Source organism: Penicillium cosmopolitanum, assembly GCF_028827165.1.
Source record: "Penicillium cosmopolitanum strain IBT 29677 chromosome Unknown utg000007l:1.0-333516.0:1.0-333752.0, whole genome shotgun sequence".
In the NCBI taxonomy this organism is placed as follows: domain Eukaryota; kingdom Fungi; phylum Ascomycota; class Eurotiomycetes; order Eurotiales; family Aspergillaceae; genus Penicillium; species Penicillium cosmopolitanum.
The window spans coordinates 84,977-105,666 of record NW_026622677.1 but is presented as its reverse complement, the minus strand read 5'-3'; the positions used below and the strand labels follow the sequence as shown (position 1 = coordinate 105,666).

The 20,690-nt window shown below is 45.5% G+C and overlaps 5 protein-coding genes across 5 annotated transcripts; 2 read left to right on the top strand and 3 right to left on the bottom strand.

Moving 5' to 3' along the window:
• Window positions 1–1,915: 1,915 nt before the first annotated feature.
• N7509_006488 (uncharacterized protein) lies at window positions 1,916–4,107 on the bottom strand (the record flags this gene model as incomplete). The annotated part of the gene is made up of 2 exons (XM_056631125.1): window positions 1,916–2,306; window positions 2,363–4,107. 2 exons carry the CDS (start codon window positions 4,105–4,107, stop codon window positions 1,916–1,918), a joined length of 2,136 nt encoding a protein of 711 aa, XP_056488386.1.
• Window positions 4,108–6,193: 2,086 nt separating this feature from the next.
• Window positions 6,194–7,476, bottom strand: N7509_006487 (trehalose-6-phosphate synthase; the record flags this gene model as incomplete). Its single annotated transcript, XM_056631124.1, has 5 exons — window positions 6,194–6,239; window positions 6,308–6,476; window positions 6,537–6,647; window positions 6,708–7,078; window positions 7,142–7,476. 5 exons carry the CDS (start codon window positions 7,474–7,476, stop codon window positions 6,194–6,196), a joined length of 1,032 nt encoding a protein of 343 aa, XP_056488385.1.
• Window positions 7,477–8,938: 1,462 nt separating this feature from the next.
• N7509_006486 (oleate hydratase) lies at window positions 8,939–10,622 on the top strand (the record flags this gene model as incomplete). Its single annotated transcript, XM_056631123.1, has 2 exons — window positions 8,939–9,486; window positions 9,545–10,622. 2 exons carry the CDS (start codon window positions 8,939–8,941, stop codon window positions 10,620–10,622), a joined length of 1,626 nt encoding a protein of 541 aa, XP_056488384.1.
• Window positions 10,623–13,416: 2,794 nt separating this feature from the next.
• N7509_006485 (FAD-binding oxidoreductase) lies at window positions 13,417–15,014 on the top strand (the record flags this gene model as incomplete). Its single annotated transcript, XM_056631122.1, has 2 exons — window positions 13,417–13,554; window positions 13,608–15,014. The coding sequence occupies 2 exons, from the start codon at window positions 13,417–13,419 to the stop codon at window positions 15,012–15,014; spliced, it is 1,545 nt and encodes a 514-aa protein (XP_056488383.1).
• Window positions 15,015–18,881: 3,867 nt separating this feature from the next.
• On the bottom strand, window positions 18,882–20,044 carry N7509_006484 (BTB domain transcription factor; the record flags this gene model as incomplete). Its single annotated transcript, XM_056631121.1, has 2 exons — window positions 18,882–19,122; window positions 19,188–20,044. 2 exons carry the CDS (start codon window positions 20,042–20,044, stop codon window positions 18,882–18,884), a joined length of 1,098 nt encoding a protein of 365 aa, XP_056488382.1.
• Window positions 20,045–20,690: the final 646 nt, after the last annotated feature.

The following is a 20,690-nucleotide window of genomic DNA, read 5'->3' as shown; positions in this document are numbered from 1 at the left end:
AAATTGTATGTGAGATTGAAGAGATTGGAACTGAACTTCTTATATATATTCTTCCCTCATCCACTTTCTATCTCCTGCCTCATACTAATCATTCAAAAACCCAACGGCCGAAACTCACAATTCGTCCCAAAACAAGTTATGTATTACGTCATCTTTTAACAAAACCTCGGGCCGAAGCCGAAATCTGCTCGCATTTATAATCCGGTAAGCTCTCATCGTTGAAATTTTCGTGCACTCAGGGTAATTCCAGTAAAATTCCCGCAGCAAGAAAAGCGATCCACCCTTAGAGCGGGCTTGCTCTATCTAGTTGATGAGAAGTCTGAGTAATCCGCAAACCTTACCCAGACCTTTCTGTCGAGCGGAAAGAGTGGTCAAATACCACTAAGACGCTTTTGGGTGGGATGTTCATCGTCCGCCCAATTCCCCACGTATTCGTGTGGTATTCGGTGTAGACTCGGAGTATGGTGTCGTAACACACCGAAACTAGATGATACAGACTCTCACGAGTGTTCAACCACTCTCATCTTTAATCAATCAATCATATGATTCTATTGGACATGTTCAGTACTAGCCAGTACATCAATTCCTTATCCTGACACTTTCCTCCGTGAGAGTGGCGGTGGTGTGTGTCTGGTAAGTTTCTGAAGGGGTGGTATCAGAGAGCAAACTTGTAAAACAGGCCCGCGGCCCCATCAGTCTCGTAATAATTCTCGATGGCTCCTTAGAATCGCTTATAAAGGTGGTTCTTTTGATGAGTGATCAAAACCGTGCTGCGTGCTGGTCTAGTAACAAGCTGGCATAGTAATAAGGAACCGGGAATAAAACAGATCGACGCTAGTTTTTCGGCCTATCTGCCCGGATGAGTGATCATTGATTTATCAGCCGAATACCGCGTATAGTGGTGGGTTTCGCCACTAAACGTCAGATCATATGGGGCAGATGGATTAGTCAGATGAGCACCATCAACTAAGTTAATTAACTCTCACGACAGCGACCAAAATCTCGCCACCACCACTGCGCAGAGTACCAGCATCCGCCTAGAGTAAACATGCAGCGATCCAAGAGTAATAACATGATCAGTGTAAATGTTTCGTCTGCGGAACGAATACCGAAGCGTATTACTAAGGTACCCGTTTCTGGAGATGGGTTTAAGAGAACTCAGACAGTATACTCTTGGCCAGCGGGACCTTGAGAGATTATAGCACCGAAGGCTACAATTACGGCTAGCACAGCGAGCCTATCGCTACTGCACGGAGACGATAACCTTGTCTTTGCAGCACCGACTCGAAAATCTGCAGACACAGATTCAGAATCTACATCGGACATTTCAAGCATTGGCTCCGCAGACAGAAGACAGAAGAGTGTGAGGAAGAAGTTTCAAGTGAGGTTGGCCCTGGGGGACGAAGGGGGCGATGGTGACGTTGTTTGAGTTTTCCATGTTTTTGTGCCCTACGTAGCCGAGTTCGTCTCATTTGTAACCCATCATTCTCGAGCGACCATTCAAGGGTTGAAACTAGTCGGCGCTCTGGTGGTGGTCTGGTTGCTTGCTATGCCGTGGATACAATCCCTTGTGACCCCAAGAAACACGGTTAGGCGTAGGGATCCGAAAGGAATATGATTATTCATGAATAGTCATGAATATTTGCGAATATGAATAATATGAATTGAATAATATGAATATGAATAAGCCCTCTATTCATATTCGCAATATTCATGAATATATGAATAATTCATATTTATTCATATAATAAGATACCATACATAACCATTCATTTCATTACATCCCAATACATTAACCAAGCTGCTCCTATACTCTGGTCCATAAAAATTGCATACGAAACTTTACTTCTAAACCACTCAATTTACATGCATGCACCTCTGAAAATCTATGACTGAGACTTTCCTCTTAATAACATCAGCCATCGCATAGTCTCCGCGTCAGACGGTGCCTTCGGAGGCCCAAAACATCTCGAGCATTGCTGAACTCGCGTTCAATCCCGACCTCTGCTGAAGGGATGGGTAGATAATCGCGAGCGGCTTTTGCCATCAGTGGGAAATTAAACGCGTTAGCCTTCCACCACTTTAAGACCCATTCTGCGTCTGCATCGCCGATCATATGATGGGACCAGTTGACCGGCGGGGAATCCAAATATTTATCAATATCCGACAAAGAGACCTCTTTGGATGGCTGGACTTTGCGCAGAGTCTTCCACATTGTTTCTGACATCCCAGGTGGACGTAGATGGTCAACTTCACGCGACACGAATGGCTCTGGAGGGTATTCTTTTTTTTTAGAAATTCCCGCACTTGAGAGACAATAAGCCCTGAATCTTGCTCGCTCATTTGAGACAAAATCAAAGACGACTTGATGCGCGGATCTAGCACGGAAGCCACATAATAAAGAAGGTTGTCGTCCATTTTTCTAGCGAACTTGTTCATCTTCCGAATCCCTCTTTCCACCGCATCGCGAATTTCAATGTTCACATCTTCAAAATCTCCCTCCGCATTTCGAACGTCATTTAACAAGTCATCCAAGCTCCAGTAAATCGGTAGGCTTTCCACAATTGTTGGGCATGCCTTTGAAACCGAGTTTGTGTGGTCCCAGAACGGCTTCAGAATCTTGGCTACTTGCTGAAGTGTCGACCATTCGTCATCGATAAGCTGGAGGGCCTGAACTTCTGGATGTATCCGCACGAACTGCCCCAGCTCAGTTTGTAGCCGAAGGGCATCTTGAATCATGAGATATGTTGAGTTCCATCGGGTGTCAACGTCATAACTGACTTTTTTGCTTGGTGATACTTCTTTCCATTCTTGGCGGCGCCGTGGGCTACGGGCGATCCATAGCGTCAGCAATCGGATTTTCATAATTGCTCCTTTCGTGCTGTGAAGAGAGTTGAATGCTGGGCTAGTATGAATGGCCATATCGTCCAGTATCGCCTTCGCTTCTCGAGCTGAACCAGCCTTTAAAGAAGCTAATACATCTTTGCAAATTAGATTGAGGACATGGGCAAGGCAAGGAATAAAGCTCTGTCGTCCACGGAACCGCATCAGAGGCCTGATGCGAAAGCGGTCATCGTCATTATCATACTTCTTGAGGAGCTGGTCATGCAGGCTATCGCAGAGTGTCCCGTTATTGCCCGCATTGTCCCCCGTGATGGTCAGGAGCTTAGGCGCGATGTCTAGCTCGTCGAGCATCTTCAGTACAACTTCCGCAAGGTTCTCTCCAGAATGGGGTCCATTAATTTCGGTGAACTCAAGGAGCTCTTCTCGCTTTTCAAAATCAGGGGATATCCAATGACCAATGATACCCATTATCGCAATCTGATTTTCTGACGTCCACACGTCAAGAGATAATGCGAGTGTCCGGCTACTCCTGGCAAGTTCATTTTTCACGTAAGCCCTACCCGAGTGGAATTCCTCCTTAATTCGGTTAAAGAGAGTATCAGCGGTTTTGATGGGCAAAGTAGTCCCTGTTGCTTCGATAAGTGCCCTGAAAGCCGGCTGCTCCACCACTGTGAAAGGCTGTCTTGTTTGAATGACCCATTGGACTAGCATTTCTTCAACGCTAGCCTTCTTTCTCGGTGACGCCAAGAACCGGTCGAGGCTTCCTTCGACCGCGGGTAAGAAGATGGAGTCCGGCCCAGACTTGATACGATGCTTGGTCTGGAGATGCACCAATAAATTCGAAGTGGAACCGTAGCGTGCTGAATCTCTGGAGGACCAGCTGCAATGCTTGCAAATAAGCAGTCGGTCTTTTTTCGGTGGGCCACCCTGCCGACACCAAGTGTTATCCAGATCTGTGGTCCAAAAGTGCTCAATGGTCCAACTAGAATACGACTTGGGTTTTCGTCTTTTATACGGGTGTGGACTACTCGTATTGCTCCTGCTCTCCGAAAACGCAGGATCAAGCGGGGAGGGCGAGGAGCTAAGCAAAGAGTAAGATCGCTTCGAGTGAGGTGTGTCTTCTGGGTCCCTAGATGGGGAGAGCTCAGGAGAGTAAGGGTGTCTTTCACAGGTAGATTCCTCAGATTGCTCTGAAGGCGAAGAAACCAAGCCATTGTGTAGAGCATTATAGTCCCGACGTGGAAGACCGCGCGTCCTCCGCATGGACGGATTGGGTGAAGATGCCATGCTACTATTTCCTGGTATCAGTATATCAAAGTGGTATCGACGGTGATGCATAACATACCTTGAGCTATCTGGGCTGGGGTTAGAAACTGACAGGGGGCTTGAGGATAGGATGATTGTTGACAAGCCCATCATGTTCGCGCTTTATATGCCCTTCTTGACGTGGAAAGTTGATAGGTCTCCTTTGTGTTTTCTGCAACGCGATATCGATGATTTTGAACGTAAACAAAATGCAGCCAGGGTCATCTGAGGCTCTGGCTCGTGAGGCAAACGCGTTTTTCACGTGCCATTTCTCAGGACTACTTTATGGACGGAGTTTGAAATGGATTGAACTTGAACCGGGAGAATGAGCAGATCTATTCAATTCATTGCCCAAGTTGGTTCGCAATTGCACTGTTAGATATATATAATCTTCACGGATCTTTGTGGTCGTGTCAAGTTTCTATGAATAGGCACTTATGAATGAGTATCATATCTCAAAAAGATCAACTACGGCACATCATACCGGTCAAATCCTATATGAGCGGGTTGTACCTTCCAACATATATTCGCAACGGAGATTCACAGTCCAGCGTTGCTGATGAAGTGATGGCATTGTGAAATCGACATCTAAGCGCATTTCGGTAATACGATAACCGCTTTACCGGACAAAGTATTAATGCGGAGAAATTTCACGATATGAATAATATGAATGCGAATATGAATACGGCGTTTATTCGCGCGAATAAAAAATTCATATATTCATATTCGCGGAGTGCGAATATGAATATGTCGTATATTCGCATTCCTTTATTCCTTTCGGAACCCTAGCTGCATTATCGTCGATATAAGGGGAACTGTGTCGATACCGCATAGAATGCAATCACTATAGGCCCCACATATCAGAATGCATTATGTGCCAACCGGATACCCCCAGCTTGTGTCTGTCTGATTTCGTTGGACCTCACCTGCAGAGTCGATTGCTCGCTGGATTGGTAGCTTGACATCATCAAGGCTTTGTAGGTACTGTAGTACAAGGAGGCACTTCATAACGCACTATTCTCGCAGCCTGTATTGGATTTCCAAGCCTTGGCAAGGTACGTCGATTGGGTTCGTGAGGGAACAGCCGAAACAGGGCTGATCCAAAGTATCTTTCACACCAGCATCGATTCAAGTGACTGACAGCTACTATTACCTACCATAGGCGTTGTTTTTCATCGAGAATAGACAAGCCAGAGGCGGAGCAGCAGGCGTCAGTTCGGTCATAGGTACATATGAGAGTTCAGGCTTAGTCCATAACAGATAAAATGTATGTGGATGTAGGCGCATCATAAATTCTAATGTATATCCTGGTGAAGCGGGGGAGAAACTTATTATATTTTTTGCCCAGGGGTGACCAGGGCTGACTAGGGAATGTTTCGAGAGTGGCTTGTTCAGGTGGCAAAAGAGATCTACATGGAATATTTATAGTGCTGCGGCCTGCTTTGTCGCTGGCACAGCTTCGATCACCCTTGAGTATTGTGAGGCCCCAAAAGACTGGCCCTCAGGTTATGCAGTGTATTAATCATTTCACCATTGACATTATTTTGCTTTTGTTGGCACCGCAATTTCGCTCTCAATGATCAATTATGCCAAGGTCGATTTTTTCAGTGTCACCATCGTTTCAACATCCGCGGCACAGTTACCAGAGGTCAACACATCAACGACGCGCCGTGTCAACTTCTATAAACATGGCTCTGAGCTAGGCGAGATACGTGGTTGCTATTTCTACAAGAACCTCCACTGATATCTATTACATATTGATTAGCGCTATGGAAGGGGCCAATAAAGGGATCAGGTGAGAATGAGAACGGTCGGCTGCTCTGGCGTCAGTTCAACCTCGGCTATGGGGTTCAAACCCAGATATAGGTATGTACATATTAAATTGAAAGTATAAAAGTCTCGCACCAAGGAAGTTCCAGCTGAGACAATTCGCTACCTTTAATGATAAGAATATCAGTAGTAACTGACCCAGATTATTCCTTCCTCTCCTCAAAGCACAATGCTCACTCTCTCTGGTTCATCTACCACTTACCACCTATGTTTTTCATGCTTTCTTGAGGCAATCTGTAAACCTTTTGCCCCAATTTGCACTAGTTATTGTGTTAGAATAGTGCTTGGGTCAGCTAATATCCAGAATACAGAAAAGCATAACACTCACCTAGTGTTTCGCATTACATACTCTTCTAGCCTCTTATAGTTTTCGGCTCTTTCTTTCTCTCCCATAGTAAGTGCTATATGAATAGCATCAACAGATTCGTCAATATCCCATGGATTAAAGATAATACTTCCGTCGAGGACCTCCGCCGCACCAGCAAATTCAGATAGTACTAGGCATCCGTGTTTCAAACGTTGGGATGCAATATATTCCAATGACACCAAATTCATACCGTCACGTGTAGATGAGACTAGGCAGACATCTGAGACGGCATAGAGTGCCACGATCTCCTCGAAATCAAGTGAACTGTATAGAAAGTTGACTGGCGAAAATTCAATTGAGCCTTGAGACAGATCAGCGCACTTCACATTCCCTCGGGCTCCAGGAACTCAAACGAACTAACCATAGTTTCCATTTAACCTGCCTACTAGTTCATTGACTTCTGTCTGGAGACTCTGATACTCTCTAACATCTTCTCTCGTTGGCACAGCAACTTGCATCAAAACGAGCTTCCCAACCCATTCAGGATAGCGACTCAAGAAGGTTTCCAACGCGCGCAGTTTCTGTGGCACGCCTTTGATATAGTCCAAACGGTCGACACTGACTATCAATCTCGCCCCTTGGTATCTCTGTGAAAGCATCCGGATTCGATCTTGGACGTTTCCTTTTTGGAGTGTTTCTGCGAAGCGCTCAGGTTGAATACCGATTGGGAAGGCATCCACAGTTACACTCGCTTCGTGAAACTGCACGTAGCCCGCGCAAGTAGGAGTTTCCCTGATAAAAATAACTGAACATCAGCGAAAATGGATTACGTTGGTGGATGCAGCGGCAACGCACAAGATTTCAGAGCAACTGTTCAGGAAATGCCTTGCGTAACTGGTGGTGTGAAACCCAACAAGATCGCAATGTAACAAGCCTGTGAGGATCTGTTTCCTCATCGGTAGGATTCTATAGACTTCACTACTTGGGAAAGGGGTATGTAGGAAGAATCCGATTTTGACTTCAACACCTGACTGTCGTGTACCTTCGCGAAGGAACTGCGGAAGGAGCATCAAGTGGTAATCGTGAATCCAGATGGAATCCCCGTCATGAAGCTGTGGAATGATTACTTTGGCGAAAAAGAGGTTAACGTCATAGTAGGCATCCCAGGCAGCCTTTTCAATACGACTCATTTCATGTAGTTGGTAATGAAAGAGTGGCCACAAAGTGGAATCTATGCATAAAATGTCAACACAAGCATCTATATAGTTTATGCAGTCGCAATCGTCTAGCAGCTGACGATCTGCTCATATAAACCAGGGAAAAAGTGGAAACTGACTTGAAAATCCGTTGTAGTACTTGTCAGCCAAATCACTATCCAGGAATATGGGTAGCACATTGTATTCGGCCACCTTCTGAGTTACAAGCTCCTCGTCCTCCCGAGGTATCCCAAGCCCTGGCCATCCAAACCAACGGAAGGGCATCGATTTCGTTAGGCCGCTGCGCCAGTTGATTGAGAGCATTCGTAACTTCCGCTCTCTAGCTTCTTGATTTTAATGGGTAAACGATTCGAGACAACGATAAGACATGGATGTGAGGACATCTTTCATAATACGCCTTTCATAAATATGGTCCTGTGTGGAAAGCTAACATATACTAATTTCCTGAAATCTTGCTACAGGCTGTCAGGGAATAAAAAGGTGACCTGATGACTCTGGTCATGGCCTTTACATAAATAATCCTGTAAGTTAACTCAGATCTAGGAGAATACGTCATCACTCGCCTACCAACAAAGTACAGATAGTGCGACCAAATATGGGTCCATCCATTAACTAGGCCTGGACATCACGGACAGCTCCGGCTATACTTTCGATCGCGAGTATTCTCAAGCATCTTCCAGCCATTACCTAATTACCCAGTAAGTGAACAGAGGGATAAGCCACTACTTCATCTGGGATCGATATCAATCCCCTAGTTGGCTTGGGACGTTGGATATTCGGAAATTTGAGTTTGAGCCGATGGAATGTCAGCCGCCTATGGATAGAATTGAAAATTCGAGATATTTACTTGAATAAGGGCAAGTATAGAGCGGTCTAGTCCCTTCTAATCAGGACTAGGGGGTTAGGGGTTCCTACTTTGAATATCATTGTACTGTCTTTTCGCCCTGTTACGCAGTGGTGTATTTACGTTACAACAATTATAAATACAAATTTCGCCACTTCCTGCTCCATTCGGTGAAAAGCCCAAATTAGAGACCCGAGCTACCATGTTCCCTCTCCATGTTGATATACCTATCCCGTGGTTGACTACAGTCATGTCGCTAACTCAGCCCCTGGTTGCCGCAACATCAAGCGGGGGCTTGAATTCGGGTTGGTTTGAATTCGGATTCATCCACTGAGCGGCTCAGCTTTCGGCTTCGGCAATCCAGGTCGCTTGCTGATGTCACCACCTTCATGTCATGCCACTCCCACAAGTTTAGTAGATTTTGATTTACCTATGGCTTGGTACTAACTGTTCATTGTGATGTAATCGAGGGAGCAGTACAGCTGTATTGAGTAAGCATGGGGCGGGGAGTGGGCATTTTAAATTGTGCCGTGATATACCAGTCATATTGTTTTTATTCAATCCTCCTAGGACCATCACAGCAAAAATACAATGAATGCTAAAAGTTCACCTGTTCGTGACTCTGAAAGTACGCAAGCATGGCTGGTTGGCAGTGGCATCGCTTCACTTACTGCTGCCGTTCATCTTATTCACGATGCGGGGTTACCAGGATGCAACATAAATATTCTTAGCCACCATGGCGAGACAGGAGGAGGAATCAGGAGCTCTGGAGATGCCAATCACGGCTTCGTCCTGCACCCCGGATGTTTACCATACTTCAATGATGAATCGGTAGAGAATTTGTTGTCTCTGGTCCCGAGTGCTCGAGTTTCAGGTAAATCTCTATTGGACGCAGTCGGAGATTTTGAATTGAGTGAAAGATTCTCGCTTGGAATGAAAGCCCAGACTCGTTTTTTGAGAAACAAAGAAGGAAAGTGTGAGCGATCCGGTGGTGCTCACCTCTCGATCGGGCCGTATAATCGGCTTCAGCTCCTCAAAGTCCTGGTGGAAAGCGAAAATTTGTTAGGACATAATCAGATCCAGCACTTCTTCGGTAATGACTTTTTCGCTACTGACTTCTGGGTCTTATGGTCCACTACGTGAGTTTGCTGGGTTATGATGAACAACCTCCATTCACTGACTCACGCTCACTGGTAGATTTTCCTTGCGACCTTCGCACAGTGTCATCGAATTCCAAAGATGTCTTCGCAAACATCTTCCCAATATTCATTCACTCAATGATGTCAGGACATTGGATCGCACTCGGTTTAATCTATACGAATCTATCATCTTGCCAATTTCGACATACCTCAGATCGAAAGGTGTTAATTTTAATTTTAATGCAAAAGTTATCGATATTCGATTTGACATGGACGACAATTCAAGTGAACCAACCACTGTTACTGGTATCGTTATCCGCCAAAATGAGAGAGAACGAATTGTCATTCTGAATCCCAATGATGTTGCGATTGTCACTATTGGGTCACCCCACTCAGGCCACCAGGTGGGAAGCAACTTGGATCCCCCCCTTCAGCCTTCTGTTCCAAATGATTTCAACTATGAGGACTGGTCACTATGGATCCATCTCGCGCAGAAGTCTACCAAGTTTGGTGTTCCTTTAAATTTCAATTCGCACCCTCAAGAGTCTACACTAGTTACATTCACTGTAACACTGCATGGCTCAGAGTTTATGCGTCTCTATCGCGTGCTGACCCATGATGTTCCTGGGTCTGGTGCGCTTCTTTCGTTCCCCGATAGCAACTGGCTACTTAGTATCAGTATTCCTCACCAGCCAGTATGTTCGACTCAGCCGCCAAATACTCATGTCATCTGGGGATATGGGCTGCGGCCTGAGAAGATTGGGAATTTTGTTGACAAACCAATGACCAAATGCGCTGGAAGGGATATCATGATCGAGTTGCTCTCCCACCTGAATTTTCCGATCAAGAATCTCCTTCCCAAGTCGATTACCATTCCTTGTTTTTTCCCCTTGGCAACTTCAGCATTATTGCCTAGGTATCCAAAGAATCGACCAGAGGTCATACCGCCCGAAACTACCAACATTGCACTTGTTGGTATATTTGCTGAGATTCCACACGACCCAACCTTCAACTTGGAATACAGTGTACGGGGAGCTCAGACCGCAGTCTACCAATTAATGGGGCTCCCAAAGTCACCGCCGAAAGCAAAGCAAAGTCTTCTCTTGGATGTTTTTGATTTGCTTGTAGATAGCTAAGTGAATTGAATTCAATTTGTTTGTGTTTAGGTGGTGCGGATTGTATCTGCCGAAAACGGTCTCTTTACTCCCATCCATTCTGCCTTTCGTCTCATGTTTGTCTGGCAAAAAGTTCTCCGTGCTCTTTTATTCATCGGCTGAAGAGTCTGCCAGCGCTAATCTAACTGATACAGGTTCTATGTATAGGGCCCAGAGTAAAACCGTTGTCTTTGATCAATTATAAACTGTGGAGCATTCACAGGAAAGATTTACACAAAAGTAATACACTTCATATTATCCTAAACAAGATGCATTCTTGGGCATCCTGGTCCACTCTCAATTAGCCGAACATAATGTCCTAGTCAAGGTTGAGGCTTTTCCTCCAGAGTCCAAAAACAATCGTCAGTCTTGTTGTAGTTCAGAGGTATGGATTGATTGTTGTTATTTCAAATGGAATACGTGAGGCTATATATATTTTGAGAAGATCAAATTGATCATAAATTACAATCAATTAGATACTTCGTATAGATCTCTCGTGAACTAATTCCGATGGTGCGGCTTCGTTCCCGATCTGAACCAGCCTCATATCACAACAATGAATCTCCTTCGAGAATGCTAAGCCCGTGATATTCTTTAGATAATCTTACAGTATCTTTCCAATTTGACTATAATAGAATCACAGATGGCAGAGCCTGATACCGGTACTTCCTGATAACCAAATTCATACTCAAGGTAATCGGCTAGGTAGGCTACATCCCGAATAACGATTGCTATCCTGGGCTGAGAGTTTTCTAAAAGGCCTGACATTCCGACTTATATACACTAAAGTGATGTTAGTGGTTCGAGTTCAGTTACACTGTACTGTACCCACAAAATGGTAACGGTCGAGGCGTTCGTAAGTCGAATTATTGTCCAGGCAGGAATTTGTTCTCAAATGAGGCCGATAACCTGCAACTGTATGTCGAGAAATAAAGCTTTCGTGTGGAGGCGGCTGAAACATATGAAAATTGCGTTAGTCTGTAATGGTATTGAAGCGAAACACTGGAATATATGAGGGAAAGTTTGTGGGGACGGCCGTTCCCAAAGCGAAGTTGCATGCAACCCAATTTATAGGGAGAACGATCAAGAACGAGGCCTGTTGTTTGGATATATTGGGTCCAACTTTGCTTACCGTGGAATCAATGAGCGAAGGGTTGGCGACGATGTTCGTGTCTAAAGGTAGAATGTTGCGTGTATTGGGAGGGACAAACGACCGAGACCAGACCTGCTATCTTGATATATGGGATCTAATACCTGCGTCCGTGTTAGAGAAATTTCAGGGTTCTGTTTTTTCTTGTAGTATATGTATGATCATTGTATTGCTGTCAGTCTGCGCAGTCACGACTCAGTAGTATATGTATAGTCTAATCCTGATAGTAAGCCTTAACCATTGAAGGTCGGCTAAAATTGAATTCAAGTTATTGACATTATCTATTCCAACCATTGCTACACTGCTACAAATGGAGACGAGTGAGATATTTTTGGCCCATACGGGGCACCTGCAGTCTGAACATGGTGGTGTAGGTCTCCTTGGCAAAAGGCTACAGCGTCGTGAGGGCTGCAGGCGGGCCCGTAGCACTCCGTATATTCTTAGGAGGAAGCAAAACTATGCGGAAGCATACTTAGTACATAATGAGGGGTTCTGCGGTGGGCGGGAAGAAAACCGTTGCGAAGAGAGCGCAACTCCCCTCGAAAAGGCGATATTCCTTTCGAAGGAGAGGATATACGAGCGATATCTGTGTGCGATCATAAGCACGGAATATCGTGGACCCGACGCAAGGGGGGGGCTCTCCGCAACAATCCCGAATAGAACATATCATTTGACATGTTGAGCGAAACTGGGCCATTGAAAACAGACAGGGACTATCCCTATTGAACTGAATCATATACACGAGGAAAGAAAGAAAAATCTCGATGGCCAATATTAATACAACCAGAGAAAAACATATAGAAGAGCACAAAGTTCTTGGTGTCCATCACGTAGGGGAAAATAATGGTCGCTCTTTAGAAACCGCATGTCTCTTCACTGCCAGCGACAAGTCAGGGCCGACAGAAATTGGATTAATCCTGAGATCAACCAAAATACTTGTTGGACCTGGCTGGAACGTCATGGATCAAACCTTCTGGCGATGCAAATAGGTTATTTAAGTAATCCAGAGCCTTGAGGAACTACCTGAAATTGTCAGTTCCATTTATGCCTTCATGAAAAACCTGTCATCGCTACGTCATTTGTCAGCCATCCCACGGAACTCTTGAGCAACAGTCATACACAATCATAACCCACGTACAATAAGCCCCCTTACCGGATTCAAGGACCTGTTAATTTGATAAAAATCATAAAGGCCTAGTTAATCAACTACCAGTCTCTTAATTAAATAGCACAGCGAATTTTTCAATGAGGTATTATTGTTGGATAACAAGGGCAGGGTGCAAAGGTCATAGGGCCCAGTTCAAGCAGTATTTATGCTTCGACTCCAAAAGGAACTCGCCAGGAAAACAGAAAAAAATAAAAAAATGAAGAAATTCAATAAACAAATGAAAATGAAAATGTATTTTCAAGCAGAGAACGGTTGATTTCCGATTTTTGTCATCACATCACATAGAAACTGTAACCTCAGTGTCATATCGCCTCCTTAACCAACGGCTGGGAACGAACCATGGGATGGTCTTTTTGCCACTCACGTCATTCCGAAATCATCTGATATACCTCACTCCCGCGCAACGAGACTAACAAGCAGTTCGGTCTACCATAATTAAATGCAGATCAATCTTCGTTATGCCCTTCTTACCATTATCTACTATCCTGAGGTTAAGAAAGGAACTGGAAGGAACGGCCGCCGAAATCTTGACGTGGGGAAGTGACGGATACGGTGACGGCATTAAACAATGGAGTGATTCTTGTGATGAACAAGTTGTGAGTTGTCGTTACCAAAATGATACTGAAATGCAATCACTGATACTTTTTAGGGTGCCGTAGTTCGGGTCACATCCGCCGGCGAAGCAGCTGCAGTCGTCCGCTTTGCCGCATGCCATCAAATTCCCTTCGCAGTCAGAGGCGGGGGCTACTCCACCAGCGGAGCCTCCACGACCCGTGGAGGTATCGTCTTGGACCTTTTCTATCTACGAAGGGTCCACGTGGATCCGGTATCGCAAGTACTCACTGCCCAAGGCGGGGCTCTGTGGGAGGATATCGACGTTGCAGCAGCCCAGCACAGGCTAGCAGTTGTCGGAAGTACACTGAACCACATTGGGGCAGCAGGAGCAACATTGGGAGGAGGTTATGGATGGTTGACTGGCCAGTATGGCCTGGCGATTGACAATTTGCTCTCGGCGAAGATGATCCTTGCTGATGGCAGCGTGGTCACCGCTTCAGAAGAGCAACATTCGGACCTCTTTTGGGCTATTAGAGGTGCCGGTCAGAGTTTTGGAGTGGCTATTGAGATGAGTTTCCAAGCCCATCAACAGAACCACCCTGTATTTGCTGGGACTCTTCTTTTCTCGGCGGACAAACTACCCAGGATTGTTGATTTTGTGAACCAATTTGAGACTCTCACCGATGGTATGCAGGGCTTCTGGTTTGGGTTCACCTCGTCGCTCTCAATGGGCGAGCGCTCCATCTTGGTGGTTGTCTTCTATAATGGGAATCAAACTGATGCAGAACAATTCTTTTCCCCGGTGCTTTCACTGGACCCGATGGTGAACGAGACACAAATGCTTCCTTACGATAGTCTGAACGGAATGTTGAACGCGATGGATACAATGTCGCGCCGCAGAAGCCTTGAGGGATTTGATATTACGTTTCCTGTCGATGAAATAGTGGGTCCTCGGAAAAGCTTGCGAGGATCAAATATCACTCTCCCTCTAGATCCTAATTTTGTCGTATCGATATACCACGAGTTCGACGGCATCTTGAGGGATTTTCCGCTGGCCAGGGACAGCGTATTACTTTTTGAGCTTCTGCCAAATACACAGGTCGCCAAGATTCATAACGATGCCACCGCGTTTGCCAGTCGTGGTCCTTATTATAATGTCAGTTCTCTATTTAGATGGCACGACTCTCATCTGGACAAGAAAATACACTCGCTGCAGACGGATCTGATGAGCCGGATTGGAACACGGGCAGGAATCCGAGTCCGCCCCGATTATAACATAACCAGGCACGGAACAGGAGTATATGCGAACTATGCGGGTATTTTGACGCATCTGGCACAAAAAAGTATCTCAACTAACAAGATCGCAGGGAATGATTTGCCCAATGAGGAAATTTTTGGACATAACCTCGCACGACTTAGGGGGCTGAAGAAGAAGTATGATCCTGATAATATATTCAGAAAGTGGCACAACATCAAAGCGTCTATCGACACTCCAGGATAGCCTCTGAACAGTATGGATAGCATATGGAACATCAAACCGATATGTAAATTACAGTGGGCTTTAGTTAAAGCAGGTATGTGATGCTGGTGTTTATTGGTTCAGGCGTTGAAAGCCAAAACTACCCTTTGTTTCTTTGACCCTGTGTATAATCGGCTCTACGCCAGAATTGAGAGTATGAACAGGGTCGTCCTATGTCATATCTAGTTCTCTGCAGGAAAAGCTGTTCTTTACTATCAGAATGGGTGAATTGCAGCATCTCTCGAAACGGAAAGGTTTAGTAAAAAAGTCTCCGCCATCTTGGTTGAGAATAATTTTTCTTTTTGGTGTGTCACGCTCTGTCTTGACACCAGGAAGATCCATCAGTGTCTCTTGCCTCCGAGATTAAATGCCTATCATGTTTTGAGTCCAAGATCCTAGTTCAGCCCTGCCCAATTGAAGTTGCTCATCGGAGGTTCTCTCTCCTTATAGAGAAGCCACAACCGAACCCATTATATACTCGTTATCCTAAAAGATGTATTTCGCCTACACGGACGGTTGGTATCTGCTGTTATATGTTACCCACAAGTAAACAATAGGCACCGTGATATTAACACTTAAGTACCCCCTGTTATGTCAGCGCAAACCAGCATATTAGACTATACAACACACATAAGCCCGTGAGACATCTAATCGACTGTAGTGACATCCACGGCAGATGGTAGAAACACGAGTGCCTAGGAATTAAAACCAGCAACCATCTGTCGAATAGGAGATATTAAAACACTTCTGACAGCCCCTCGTGGTGCAACTTCCTGTTTCTCCGGTTGGTTCGTTTCTGCTCGCTGTAAGACGTCGAACAGTTCAGCAATGCGGAGGAACAGGTGTGACTGTATCAGACGCTGGTTCATGGGTCGTAAGCTCTCATAAGTTCGGCTGTGCCTCAAGATAAGACGGTCTTGTCGTTTCGATCGGTAGCTGAGATGACAATGTTAACTTATGAGGCTCAAAACGACGGGAGTTTTGCCCTACTTTCCCTTGTACGCGGACTTGGACTGATAAACTGGCCGCCTGCGAAGTTACGGCTCACTTTATAAGATAGAAACATCAACATTAATCCGTGGTTTTCTGATTCCCAAGCTCGGAAAGACACCAGATCCCATCCCAAGGGAAAAAGGATCACCCAATGGAGGCCCAGAAATCCAAGCCATAAGGAGGCTATCCATTGAGGGTGTTCGAATGCTGAGACGCAGACAGTGGTATGTGCTCATTGAGGCGTTGGTCTTGCACTAGGCAGGCACATCGACGCATGACTTGATGCACAAAATCCACTGGGACAAAGGGCCGAGGTAGACAATTTGTATCCACAGGCGACTCATCTTCGATGCCACCAGTAGTCGTGTGGAAGCTATAGACAGCATGCAATCTTGCTCGCTTCGCATTCGACTCGAGTGATAGGAATATGAGGGTGTTCTCCTGTTGTGCGATCCGAGTCAGCAAAGATTGATCCAGTTGGATGAGGTGTTGTACCTTACCTGTACATGAAGAATCCCGCGAGTGTACGCTTGAGACAGATGATCAATTAGGATTGTGATCATACCAGCTTACCAACTATATCTCTTCCAATTCTCTTCGGCAATCTGGGCACCATTCATGCCACGTTGCATCAAGATTCGTCGCACTCTTCGGTTGTTGCTTCGAGGAAGCTGTGCTGGATGCACCACCCTTGGTCTAATCTGACTCTGCGGGAATAGTTTATAGTTTACTCGCCACAAGAGTTTTCGCGGTTCGTGATGGGTTGCTGCTATAACGGCAGGGAGAAGTCGATAGTGTTAGTGCTGTGGCACAGACTCAGCACAAATCATCGGACCTGATGCAGCAGCAGGCGCGATATTCCACTCACTTTATTGTGGAGAACGAACTTCTCGAGCTTATGCGTCCTGTTGTTGGCCCGCGGCCTTGGGTTGCAATATTTAATATAGGACATACTGCATAGGCCTCTTTCAATCGACAGGGCCAGAAATATTGTGTAAGTCGGTTTTGCGCGGAGCACTGACGGCGCCGCTGGTTCTACTATCTCTGGTGCGCTGTCAACGGTTTCCTGCCCGTCATTAGCTTGTAGACCGGAGAGGTATTCCATGACTCACAACACACGGGAAAGGGCTCCGTGGCTTTACGCTGTGTATATTGGACGAAATGCACGGATCTGATTGTTTCGTATAGTTTTTGTAGTTAGTCTAGTTTCGGATAGGGTCGCGCTGAGATCCACCTACCTATGTGAAAAGTCGCCCTTTTGCATCTGGGATAGATCCAGGGGCGGGACAATAGATGAGCCCAGTCGGTTGCTACGGCGGAGAGAGATGTTCGCAAAGAACATACGCTAACCAAGCTTTTTTTTCTCTTTGATCGGCTGTTATGGGTAGCAGTGGTATAGGGTGGTAATCACATCCTCACGGGTCCTGATTCAGGTCCCCGATGTATCTATTGATGTCAGTGCAAATTCCAGTAGGAGTCCAAGAGAAGAACTTATCAGGTACAGCAAACGCACGGCTTGCTCTCTGCGTAGCCAAATGATAGAATTGTAGAGCAAATTGCCGGGGGTAGAGGACGTACTTATTGACTTCTCGGATCATCCTATCACGTACGTGCTCTGCTAGGTAGCAAACGTTGGACACGGTGCCTATCCTAAATGAGGCCTGTTGAAGTATTTGCACCGACATACTTTTAGATGCCCACCGAGAGACGTGTTAAAATTGTGCTGAGAATGAGTGAAGTTGAAACGGTTAAGAAACGTGTTGGCACACTGTCAAACCTACGGTGTTCTATATTGAGACACTGGGAGCTATTCAATCTTTGATTCCTGTTTTGATAATCTCAAGCGTGAATGACCCAACGTTGAATCACCAAAGAGCGTTTACTTCTTTATCCCTAGAATCATTAAGTTTTTTTTTTTTTTTTTTTTTTTTTTTTTTGCTAGCCTTGCTTGATGTTGGGCTGTCTGAACTGTGTGTGGTCTGCCTGTTCAGACTGTGGAAAACGTCAGGTCGCGGGCGCGGGTACTCAACCCGTCAACCCGTTGAAGCTTGGCTTTTGTCGTTGGCTCCGTCAAATTTTGAACTTGTGACCATCGTTGAGAGATATGGGGTCTTGCTTTCACTTCTCTTTCAATTATTTTGACTTCTAAAACCTTTTAATTGTGGAATTACTGAGGCTTTCAACGAAAATGGAAAAAGTATTGTGATTAAACATGTATCTTCTGAAGGAGTTCACAGTGACCCACGGCATACGAGACACACTAACGATCAACACCGAGAGGCTTGATCACTGTCATCATCAAATAGACTACCAACAGCCCACTGAAAGATACCATTCAGTATACGACTGCTTCAATTGACCGTTAAGGTGATCGTAAAACTGCATACTGAAGTGGGGGATATGTGAGACGTCAAATAGCGGTGTGATATAAGATAGGACATACGCGATGTATTTAGTGCTGGCATTCGCAGAGAAAGCAATTCAGACACCCCTCTCTTCAAAATAACCTCTAGGTGTTCTCTCTCCATTACCTACTACCCCCAGTGGCTGTTCCTGGTTCGCAGACAGGACTGGTCGGGGCCATCGGCCCCTATTTCAGTACCTAATTTGAGGATTGTCAGCAATATCCAGGAAGATTATTTTCCATAACCTTAAAACTTGGATCCACCGTTTGAGTTGAGTAAATCGAAGATATTGATTGAATGATAGCGGACAAATGAGACTATCAGTAAGCCCACGCCGTAGAAATTCTCGGGACGTGAAGGACCTGGAGCCCCAAGTCTCCATAAACTGGATCAACTCCTAGACGAAGCAGACCTTAGTCATTCGGTAATTCAGAGTTGCTCAATAACATTGTTAATGGTCACGAAGATTCAATGAATGGTTACCTCGGAAATCCTTTTCTCTCTCGTCATTCCTGCGCGCCATTTCCTCCAATTCTTGATCCGCTCTCATCCTATCCTCACGTCGCCCCTCAGGTACAACGGAAAAGGCTTCTTTACGAGACCGGCCGATTAGGAGAATTTGGGCATTGGGATAATCGATGAGCTCAGGTTTCAAAGGCACCCAGCGATAGAAACCAAATATTTCTCCAAAGCTGCATGTATGGTCAGGTAAATAGAACGGGAATAGCAGATGGCGCTCTCATAAACCAACACCCACCTTTCAGGATAGTCCGGGCCCTTAGGAAGACTAACGTATGAGGGACTTGACAGTTTCGGATTTTTGGACTGCACAACCCAACTCCCTCGCGCACGGAGACCAAAGTCTTCCTGGACTGGACCAAGCGTTTTAGGATTCGTAAGAATATATGAAAGATGGGAATTCCGCTGCGTCGAGGTGATGGTGTAGACGCCTTTTGCAAACAGCGTCGCGTCCGGTGTGGTTCTTGTACCGTAGGTCTTGGTATTATACTCTTCTCCAGCAATCAAAGTCTTCTCAAGCTCTTCCAGGGTTATCCCAGCCCTCTCAACGAAGCCCATTTCCTTTATCCTGCCTGATGTTGGAAAGACTTTCTTGGGGACCACAAGTAGTCGAAATTCGGTGCCGAACTCCGTTGAGCCGTCGCTTTGAATCGAAGCTGCTTCCGAGGGTGTTGGACGGAGAACAATGAAACTTCTCGCAACATCATTTATGCCACAAGGCCCGAGGACATCAACCCGGGATCGGTAGAAGAAGTAAATTAGGCCCCCCTCAAGGGTTTTGAATGACTTGATATCTTCTCTTCCTTGGTATTTGAGACCCTCTGTTACAGGGATCCTAGCCCTGAGACTTTTGTTTTCGTGTTCTTCCGGAGAGAGCAAGGCCTCTTCGAGTTTAAATGTAGGCTCAGAAGCCTCCTCGTCTTTCTCTTCAAGGTGATTGCTCACGTGTTGGTGAATCATCTTCTGTGAGGATTTCTTGGCTTTCTTCGGTCCAGAGCTTCCCAAGGTCAATCTCTCTCGTTTGGTGCTAGACTCTTGCTCGCTCTTGATATTGGATTTGCCCAGACCAGTGTGATCAAGTCTCCTATTAGCCATCGTCACGATGGAATTTTTGTGAAAAGTTTCCTCTTCCAAGCAATGTCTCTCGGTTAAAACAAATGCGTAAAAAGACCTTTCTGAGTAGAAAATATATCAAGGGGCCAGAGGCTTTGGTCTGGTCTCCAATATAATCCCTGTAGGAGAAGATAAATATTTAGGGAAACAGGCCTAGTGTAGCCGGCTTCGATGAGATGGATTGGAGTTGACGGAGTCAAAGCTCTCTGTTTGGGGATTTATACATTTCATATAATGGCTATTTGTATTCAAAAAACGGTAACGGTAGACCTGGATGTGTCCATGACATTGTCCTAGAGATATCTCCTGGGAGTACCATTGTGGGTAATTACTCTCATCCCTGGATCCTGCGGATATGGCGGAGATAATGGTAGGAAAGTCAGAGCACTACTCCAATGAACAAACTTAAGTTGAGAATATTTTGAAATTACATAGGGCAGATTTGGTGACAATTCCTTTCCTTGTGGAGCAGTAGCTTCACGCGTAAAACTTTGTCCGGTAACTTTGCCACCCACCATGCATCACCTGCAAGGGCTAGGCCGTTCTAGACCCGTAGCTCCCTACCGGACCCCATTATGCATTGGGAATCGGCATGAGTCATTGGCTCTTTACATAATTTATCGCGCCC